We start from the raw sequence: 9,028 nt of genomic DNA, 5'->3' as shown, positions 1-9,028 counted from the left end.
AGCCCTCCTCCTAGAGCAGCCCCTGAGGAGGCACCTGTGCCCACTTCTCCCATCCTCGGGTGCCGACCGAACCGCCACCCGGAAGTGCAGACGTCTCCGAGGTTCTTAGCGCCTTTTTTAGAAAGCCTGCCGTTGCTCTTTCAGTAACCCCACGAACGATTCTTGGGTGCCTGCCCTTTGGCAGAGAGATGAACAAGACACGGTCCCTGTCCACATAAAGGATTGTAGGACTGGGTGATAATACTATATACCTTGTAGGAGCTGGAGGCGCGGGGGTCGGATAGAAGAAAGCTGCCCCGGAGGGCAGCGGCCCTGAGCCTGGCTGTTAGTTGCCGGCCATTTAGGGACTCGGGTGTTTGGTGGATGGAGATCTCCGGTTGGAGAACATTCCGGGTGGAAGAAAGGTGGCCGTCATGAAAACTCGCCGTGTGCAGGGCGCGTGGATGCCTGGAGATGAAGCTGGAGAGGTAAGCAGAGACGATCCTGAAGGGTTTCATTTGCATGATAAGAAATTTAAACAATGTCCTGAGTAATCTGGACAGAGATGTGAGGTCTGATTTGCACTTGAAAATGCAGCTGACAGCCAGGCTGGGTTGGAAGAGGAAAACATCTGAGGGCTGTTAAAGTATGACGACAGAATGGAGACAGCGATGTCCTGACATTATGTGTTTATTCGTTAGCTGTCTTTCTCTTCCACTGAGATGTAACTTCCATGGGAGAAGGACTATGTCTGTTTACTTCATTTCCCTTACCCAGCACTTAGAAGGCTGCCTGGTACACAGTGGACCCTTAACAGACGTTTGTTGGATGGATGGATGAATGAATCAATTTGTGGTTGATAGGACTTCCTAACTAATTAAATAGTAGATCAAAGTGGGAAGTAGAGGAGACTGATCATTGAAGACTGGAAAAACACAAATAGTGAAGTCCTGTTTAGTGGGTGTTTGCTGAGAACTTCTCCTGGGCTGACCACTGACAAGATGCTGTAGGGCAGAAGTTCACAACAGGCTCCAATTTCTGGTGTAATAAAGGGAAGGGAATCTGCCACCAAGTACCGTTCTAGGTTTTAGTTCTCCCAACAAAAAATGTCAGTTTCCCTTCTGCCCACTCACAGTACTGAATTTGAGAAGTACATCTTTGTTTTGTTTCGAATATTATCAGCCACACGCCTAGAATCCAGATGATTGTGACTTTAAAGCTGTTTATTATTATGTTGATGTAACGTAATATTGATGTACCATCATTTAATAAAACCATTCCCTGGTGATTTTGATGTTTATTTACCTTTGCAGATATACAGGAATGAATATCTTCATGGCTTTTCTTTTCTTTATTTTTCATCTTTTTTTCTGGCTTTTGTTGAATATTTTCCCCCCACAGGAATAGAATACTAGTCAAATAATATTTTACCTTATAGCTCTTACTATATACTGCCTGATTCTTTTCCAAAAAGTTAATCATGGCAACAGCAATATCCATTTATGCAACAATTACAAATTGAGTATCTACCAGCGGTAGGCACTGAGCAGAGGGCATAAGATGCACAAAACAGACCCTGCCCTCTTGTAGCTTCCAGTCTAGTACAGGAGGGTGGCATTTATCAGTTCATCACACAAGTTCATCACAATTAGAAACTAACACACAGCGTAAACTAAAAATACAGGCCACTTGCCAAGAGGCGGAAACCAGTTTCATAACAATCTCAGCAGCACTGGTGGTGGCTTTGGGGGCTTCGTTTTTAATTTTACTCCCGTATTTTACTTTTAAAAAAAAAGGTTTGTCAGCATTACTTGGCCTGTTTTGATTTTGAATCAATCTAAACTGTTCCTTCCTCATTCATCTGCTGCTTAAGGGAAATCCTCTACTGTGCAAAACAAAAAAGTTACAAATTTACACCTACTTTTTTTAAAGATGAAAAACTAGAGTGTACTTACAAACTTGTCATATCCTTTCTTTCTATTTATTCTTTAACTGACTTCTCATCTCTGAAGCTGAAGCAGGACTCAGGCTTGAATTCCAGCTCCTCCACTTCTAGCTCTGTGACCTTGGGCAGATGACTTAAGCTTTTTGAGCCTCAGTTTCCTTCTGGATCAAAGGGAGCTCATACCTTCCTGGTGTGATTTTGGACCACAGGTCACGTGTGAGCATTCCTTTGGGGGAGTGGAAAGAGATAAGAGCAGAACAGAGTCTCTGGCTCCTTGCAGATGTTATTACCATACCCAAACCAATACTTGTATGGCTCACACAAATACAGGGCTAACTAAGAAAGGAATGAGCAGGTTACAGTTTTATATTCTGAAAATGTAGGATGGGTAACGCTCTGCTTTTCTACAGGAGACCTCAGTCTGGATGCCAGAGAAGGCCCTTCCTAAGGAAGAGCCTTAGAGCTTAGAACTGAGGGTCAGTAGGAGCTCACCAGGTCACTCAGGGCACACACCTATCTGTCCTCCTACCCCCCCTCACAAGTCTAATCCATCAGCAGATCCTGCTGACTCTACCTTCTGGCCACATATCCTGAATCCTTTCACCTCCACCACTGCTGCTGTAGACCAGGTCACCAATGTCTCTTGCTAGGGCCCCACAGCAGCTGCCAGAGGGATTCCTTTATGATGGGTCATTTCATCCTGCTGCCCAAAACCCTCCAGTGCTTTTCCATCATCACTCATCAAATTAAATCCACATTCCTTCGCAGAGTCTACAAGGCCCTACATGATCTGCCCTGGCCCCTGCCTCTGCCCTCATTTTCTAAACAACTCTTGTGTGTTCATTCCTTAAGGCTTCTGCACTTGCCGACTTGTCTGCCTGGAATGTTCTTCTACCATTTACCTGCAAGGCTCATTCACACCCTTCAGTTCCCTGCCTAGGTGTCACCTCTCAGGGTGGGCTTCTTTGAGCTCTCCTCCAATAATATCCTCTTCTCTCACAATCCCTTTCCCCTGCTTTGTTTTCATAGCACCTTGAAATCCTGCCATTATTGTGTTTTTAGTTATTTACTTGTTCAATTATTTTTTCTGTTTTCCCCATTAAAATGCAAGTTCTGTGAGAACAGGAACTTTATTCAGTGCTGATCCCTAGCACTTAAACAGTGCCTGGCACATAGCAGGTGCTCAATGAGTATTTGTTGAATGAATTAAATCATGAATGAATGAGCCTTATAAACAAAGGGGGAGGGGAGAAATGTTCCAGATACTGGGGGCTGCATGTGCAGAGGGCCTGTGGCCACTGGGAGTTTCAGAACTGAAAGAAAGCCTGTGGGGCTGCAGTGCAGACAGGGAGAGGCAGTGATGGAGGGATGAACCAGAGAGGTAAGCACGGACCAGATGCCAGAGGACCTTCTAGGTTTTGCTATGAGATTTTGGCCTTTGTTCTAAGGACAGTGAGGAGCCATTAAAGGGTTTCAGATAAATTGAGAATTGTGTTTTCATAGGGTCCCTCTGACTGCTGGGTGGTAAACTGACAGTAACAGGGCAAGAATGGATGCGGGGGACCAGTGAGCTGGCTGTCAGTGTCTCCCAAGGCAGAGATGACAATGGTTTGCATCTGGATGTCGAAGAAGATGGAGAAGCATAATTTGGATGTAAAGTTAACAGGCATTACTTATCCCTATGATCCAGGGTGGATGCCTGTGCTAAACAGACCCGAGAAACACAAACTCAGACTTAGGCTCTCTTCATTGGCACAGAATTGAGCCATGTGAGTAAGGCATTCTTCCACCCGCCCCCCCCAGAACTATACATTTAACAAACCCTGATGGAGCTTTTGACACATGCCAGGCCTGTGCCAAGAGCTGCAACAGATACAAACATGGATAAGGGGCAGCAGGCCACCCGTGGGAAGTAACATCCTGATAGAAATAATGCCCTTTGGCCCTTCTTATATTCCCTGCCTTGCTAATACTTGCCCTTTGTGTCCAGTCCTGTTTTCACTCATCTGCTTCATATTATGCACATCTTTTTACCCTCTCTGCTTACCCCCAAAGCCCAGCCAAAATTAGGTGCTCAATACATCTTTGAATGAACATGAAATTTTCTCCTTGACTATTATACTGCCAGTTTCCTAAACTGAGGTTTCTCTCAGAGTTTACTGAGCTCCTATCAAAATCATTTCAACTGTCCAAGCCCAACAGAGAAGAATAACTTGCCAACTTAACTCACAAGGCTATCATGAGGGGAAGAAAAAAAAAATTCAAGGGGCTTCGCAAATGTCAAAGGTGTTTGGACGATAATCCCCTGCATCTGCACTGCTGTCCTTACTATTGTTGGCTTTATTTCAACAAGTATTTATTGCACATTTACCTTGTGCTCAGAGCTGGAGATGCACGGATAAACAAGAGACAGTCTCTGCCCTGGTGGAACTTACATTCACATGTGTTCTGGAGCACTGTGGGTCAAAGTAAAAACAACTTGAAAATCATTACCTACCCGGTCCCATCACTGCACAGAACAGAGATGCCAGAGGGTCGGGCAGCATTTCTCCTTTGCATGCTTTGTTGCTACTCACTGTCAAGCTCCTTGTAGCCTATGAGCCCACAAAGCAGCCCTTCCCCCTTGGGTACACGCAGCGGATGCTTTATTAAATACTATTTAAAAGATGGGATCCTCTCTGCAAGCAGTGGCAACAGATTTTCTTTAAATTTCCATTAACAGCAATCCCCATTATTATGTGTTCCAGTCTCTGGGAGTATGGTTAACAGATCCAGTTTCCTTTCCAATAGCATTGTAAAAGCCTGCCGAGGCCCTGCAACCCCTGTAACTAGCTACGATTTTCTTGCAGGCACTGAAAAGTCACATAGCCTCTAGGGTCCTAGATATCTGGGAGGGGAGAGCTGGGTGGCCGGGAGAGCTGGGGGGCGGGGAGGAGAGAGAGAGGGTCCCTAAAATTATGTGATCCATGCACAGTTTCCCACCTTCTCTTTCCGCTGTTTTCAGTCTGGGGACTAACCACCAAGACATAGCCTCAGCCTTTATTGAGACAGCCTCCGTAGACGGAGGCAGACGCAGAGTACCCGGGAAGACGGACTCGAGGACAGGCCTGGCACCCTGCACGGGCCGTGGTGGGTGACGGGGGACTGTTAGAGCGTGCGCATCAGTGACCCGAGCGGCGCGGCGACCACGCGAAGCGATTGGCTCTGCGTAGGGGAGGGCGGTCCCGCTTCCGCTGGACGCCGGAAGTGGCTCTCCGCCCCTGTCAGTGGGCCATGGAGAAGGTGGCACAGTAGCGTCTGAGTTGTGAGCATTGCGGGGCCGGCGGCCATGGAGGCCGTGCTGAACGAGTTGGTGTCTGTGGAGGACCTGCGGGTGAGGCCCGGCCCCGAGGGAGGGAAAAGGAAGATTCGGAAGGGCGGGCCCTGAGGAGAGCCGCGTAGGGGCCAAACCCTCCTCCCGGAATCAGCTTTGCCTAGGGAAGCCGAACTACGGTTCCCGGCAGGCCTTGCAGCGTCAGGCTCCTGCCCAGAGGGTCCACTTTGCCCCAGAGGCTAATGGGAGGCGTAGTTTCCTGCGCCACTACACCTCAGACTCGGGGCCTGGAGTCTGACGGGTGCTGGGTGCGCGCAGGAGTTAGGAGGTCAGCGTGCGGGCACCTGATTTTGAGTGCTCCTTCAGTGGCGGGGGGACACAGCGACCACTGTAAAGTTTCACATATTACTCCCTGAATCCGGTACGGTGCTAAATACCTTGCAGGGATGTCTCGGTCTTTGTAGCTCTAGTAGGAGGTAGGCACTATTTTTATTCCCGTTTTTTAGATAAGAAAGGGTCCAGACCCGGCAGGGCGGAGATGGGAGAAGTAGTCTCTGACGAGGGCCGGCGTGGGCTATTGTTGAGCGGTGCTGACAGGGTGTTTACTGTTCAGCCTCTGGGGGTCAGCTGCTCCGGGAGCGGTGCCTGGAGCCGCCACCAGGTGGCATCTCCACTCGGTACCACGGGGTGGGGGGGGGGGGGGGGGGGCGTCCAAGGAGACAGCCCGCCACTTAGAAGCGAATGCCTGGTCCCCGGGATGGAGATGGCAGAATCTGGGGTGCCAGGCCCCAAGACCTGCAAGGGGAATGTGGCAGAGGGTATGGAGGGTAACAGGGAAAGGGACACCCAAGTCCTGCTAGAGCGTGGCTTGCCCCCCTTTACTTCTCAATGACTGCTCTCCTCTCCTGTGGCAGAAGTTTGAAAGGAAATTTCAATCTGAGAAGTCAGCAGGCTCGGTGTCCAAGAGCACGCAGTTTGAGTATGCCTGGTGCCTGGTGCGAAGCAAGTACAACGATGACATCCGTAAAGGCCTTGCTCTGCTGGAGGGTGAGGTGCTAGGCTGGCTCCCCAACTCTCCCCTCCCCAACTGCCATCGTCCTCTGCCACCACTGGCCTGGCTCACTCCCTCCATCTCAAGTGCGGGGATCCTTTTTCAACATAGGACCGCATAGTACAGTCACCTCAGTGAGTAAACTCACTGTAAAAAAAAAAAAAAAGGACTGTACTTAGCCTGGCTTCTCCCACTGTGCTTTTGGCTACTTGCCAGACAGAGTCATAGCATGTCAGTCCCCACAGGACTTTGGTGATCTGGTAGTCTAGACATAAGGAGAGTGACTTGTCTCAGGTCACACAGCTGGTTAATTAATGGCTGAATGGGAACTGGAAGCTCCTGGCTTGTGTGTCCCAGTCCTGTGCTCTTTGCCCTCCCACCATATTGCTTATTTAGCAGCTGTTGTTGAAAACCTTTTGATGGCAGGGTGGCATGGAAGAAGTACAGAACATGGTCCCCAAAACCTGTGAGCGATGGTGCTTTTTTGATCAGAATCCTATTTCCCGTTGGTTTTGGATGGGTCACCATTTGTCAGAAGCCACGATACTTGACCTTTAAATTTCCCTGTACCCCCTTCTCTTGGTGAAATAATGGTGTATAAGAAAACAATCACTATACTAACCAAGGATGCCTGTTGTAAATCCATAAAAGTGAGACTCTTACTTAATGCAAATCCTCTCAGCCTTCATTTGTCTATTTCTCAGGTTTCCTCTACAGCAGGGCACAGCTGTAGAAGTGGTCTCTAAATATAGCCAGTCTAGTTGAGGAGACAGTACAGACACTTGGGAAGATGTATAAACACCTGCAAAACCATTTAGCAACAAATTCTAATGCACAGGGTACAACTGAACACATGAGCCTCTGGAAAGTCACTTTCAAAAGTTCAGAAAGTCAGGTGGGGTCTTTCAGGGAGGGGTAATTGAAGGTGAGTTTGGAGCTGTTTTTTTAAAGGGGTAAGGAGTGCAGATTTATTTTGAACACTAGTCTGGGCAGCAAGCAACGGTAGTTAAAATGCACAGCAGATGCCACAGCCGAGTAGAGATGCCTTTTGGCTTCTCCGGTGCCTTGATTTCCTTTCAGTTCACTTGGATGAACCAGAGTTGACTGTAGTGTTGATACCAGGGTGTGGATCACTGGGGCATTGGGGCAGCCAGGGTTCAGAGCTCTGGCTGGGAAGCCTGGAGTGACCGGAGCTGAAAGGAGGCTTAGGACAGTGACTTTCTCCCAGGATCATATGGGGATTCAGGGGGTGGCGGGGGTCTCTGGGACACAAGCACTAGGAAAGGAGAGAAGGGTTGTTCACCCTCTGCCCTCCCCACCTCCCCAGAGCTGCTGCCCAAAGGGAGCAAAGAGGAGCAGCGGGATTATGTCTTCTACCTGGCTGTGGGGAACTACCGGCTCAAGGTAAGGCAAAGAGCTCCCTTCCCTTCTCCACCCGGCCTAGGAGGCCAAGCACACTCTTGCCTCTCTCCTCCATTGTAGAGCCCAGGCCCTCTGGAAGGCTGAAGAGGGCAGTAGGCAGGGGGTGGTGTTGGGTACAGAGGTGCAAGGTGATAGCAGGTCAGGACGCTGAGAAAAGGTGAGAGACAGAGGATCAGGGTGCCGAGGGTGTGGGGAGCAGTGTGACATCAGCATTGGGGTGCAGCCCCAAGCCTTGGGCTGTTATCTCCCTCGGCTTATCACCCCCACACAGTTGGGGTGGTTTGTGGACTCTACTCCACTGGGTGGGGCTGGAGCGAGGGAGCGGGTGGAGGTAGAAAGAGGAGCCAAGGGAGGGAAGGCCCCTGTGATGGGCAGGAGGAGGGATAGAATTCTGAGAGCTGGTGTGTTGTTTTCCCTGAGCGTAGGAATATGAAAAGGCCCTAAAGTATGTGCGAGGGCTGCTGCAGACAGAGCCGCAGAACAACCAGGCCAAGGAACTGGAACGGCTCATTGACAAGGCCATGAAGAAAGGTGAAGGCTGTCTTCTCTGCCCCCTCTTTCCATCTCCCTCCACTGCCCCCACTCCTGTCTCCTTGGCCCCAAGCATCCCCAGGTCCCTTTCAACTTCTGTAATGTCCTCTTCCTTCCCCTGTGCCTGGGCCCTCTGGGCTCTCTTCAGATGATGCCCTCTAAGCAGTTCCTCCTCAAACTCCCTTCTTTCTCCAACCTTCGGGGTCCCTCACCCATGACTCAGGTAGAGAGGCACATCTTCTATCGAGGAGCAGTGGGCAGCGAGGTGGTGGCCGAGATCCCCACAGGGACTGGGTTTGGATTCATGACGGTCTCCCTTTTCCTCTCCCCAGATGGACTAGTGGGCATGGCCATTGTTGGAGGCATGGCCCTGGGCGTGGCGGGCCTGGCTGGACTCATTGGACTCGCTGTATCCAAGTCCAAATCCTGAACAAGACGGCCTCTCTGCCTCTGCCTGGGGATACGTGGGAGCCCGTGGAGGCCACTGGAAGAGAGGCCTGCCCATCCTCGCCATCCCTTTCTTCTCCTGCACCTGTCACTGTCCTCTGTGGCCTTCAACATCCTCTCCCCTGAGACCTGTCCCCTGGCCCCAAATCATGTGTTTCGGGATGAGTGTAAATAAACTGGGGCTTTGGCTTGGGAGCCTCTGTGTCCGTGTTGAGGAAGGGGTGAGTTCTGTCGAGCCGGGGGTGGGGGTCATGCATGGGCCTTTCCTACCCAATGCCCTCCTCCTCCTACTCCCCAGGCTGGTCCCGACCCCACACTCTTCCTTCCTCCCCCTCTCCCC

General features: G+C 50.1%; 1 protein-coding gene across 1 annotated transcript; it reads left to right on the top strand.

The window, feature by feature from the left end:
* Positions 1-5,155: 5,155 nt before the first annotated feature.
* FIS1 (fission, mitochondrial 1) lies at positions 5,156-8,883 on the top strand. Its single transcript, XM_057748380.1, has 5 exons — positions 5,156-5,297; positions 6,152-6,284; positions 7,616-7,692; positions 8,136-8,241; positions 8,574-8,883. Exons 1-5 carry the CDS (start codon positions 5,253-5,255, stop codon positions 8,669-8,671), a joined length of 459 nt encoding a protein of 152 aa, XP_057604363.1. The 5' UTR covers positions 5,156-5,252; the 3' UTR covers positions 8,672-8,883.
* The last annotated feature ends 145 nt before the right edge of the window (positions 8,884-9,028 follow it).

This window comes from Hippopotamus amphibius, chromosome 9, assembly GCF_030028045.1.
Source record: "Hippopotamus amphibius kiboko isolate mHipAmp2 chromosome 9, mHipAmp2.hap2, whole genome shotgun sequence".
In the NCBI taxonomy this organism is placed as follows: domain Eukaryota; kingdom Metazoa; phylum Chordata; class Mammalia; order Artiodactyla; family Hippopotamidae; genus Hippopotamus; species Hippopotamus amphibius.
The sequence above is the reverse complement of the archived record's forward strand: the minus strand, read 5'-3'. Positions and strand labels throughout refer to the sequence as shown.

Bases quoted from the DNA above. Each gene is read 5' to 3' on its own strand.
- FIS1 (XM_057748380.1), top strand. From the start codon at position 5,253: ATGGAGGCCGTGCTGAACGAGTTGGTGTCTGTGGAGGACCTGCGG. The intron at 5,298-6,151 runs GTGAGGCCCGGC...CTCCTGTGGCAG, and splicing joins TGTCTGTGGAGGACCTGCGG to AAGTTTGAAAGGAAATTTCA. The intron at 7,693-8,135 runs GTAAGGCAAAGA...CCCTGAGCGTAG, and splicing joins TGGGGAACTACCGGCTCAAG to GAATATGAAAAGGCCCTAAA.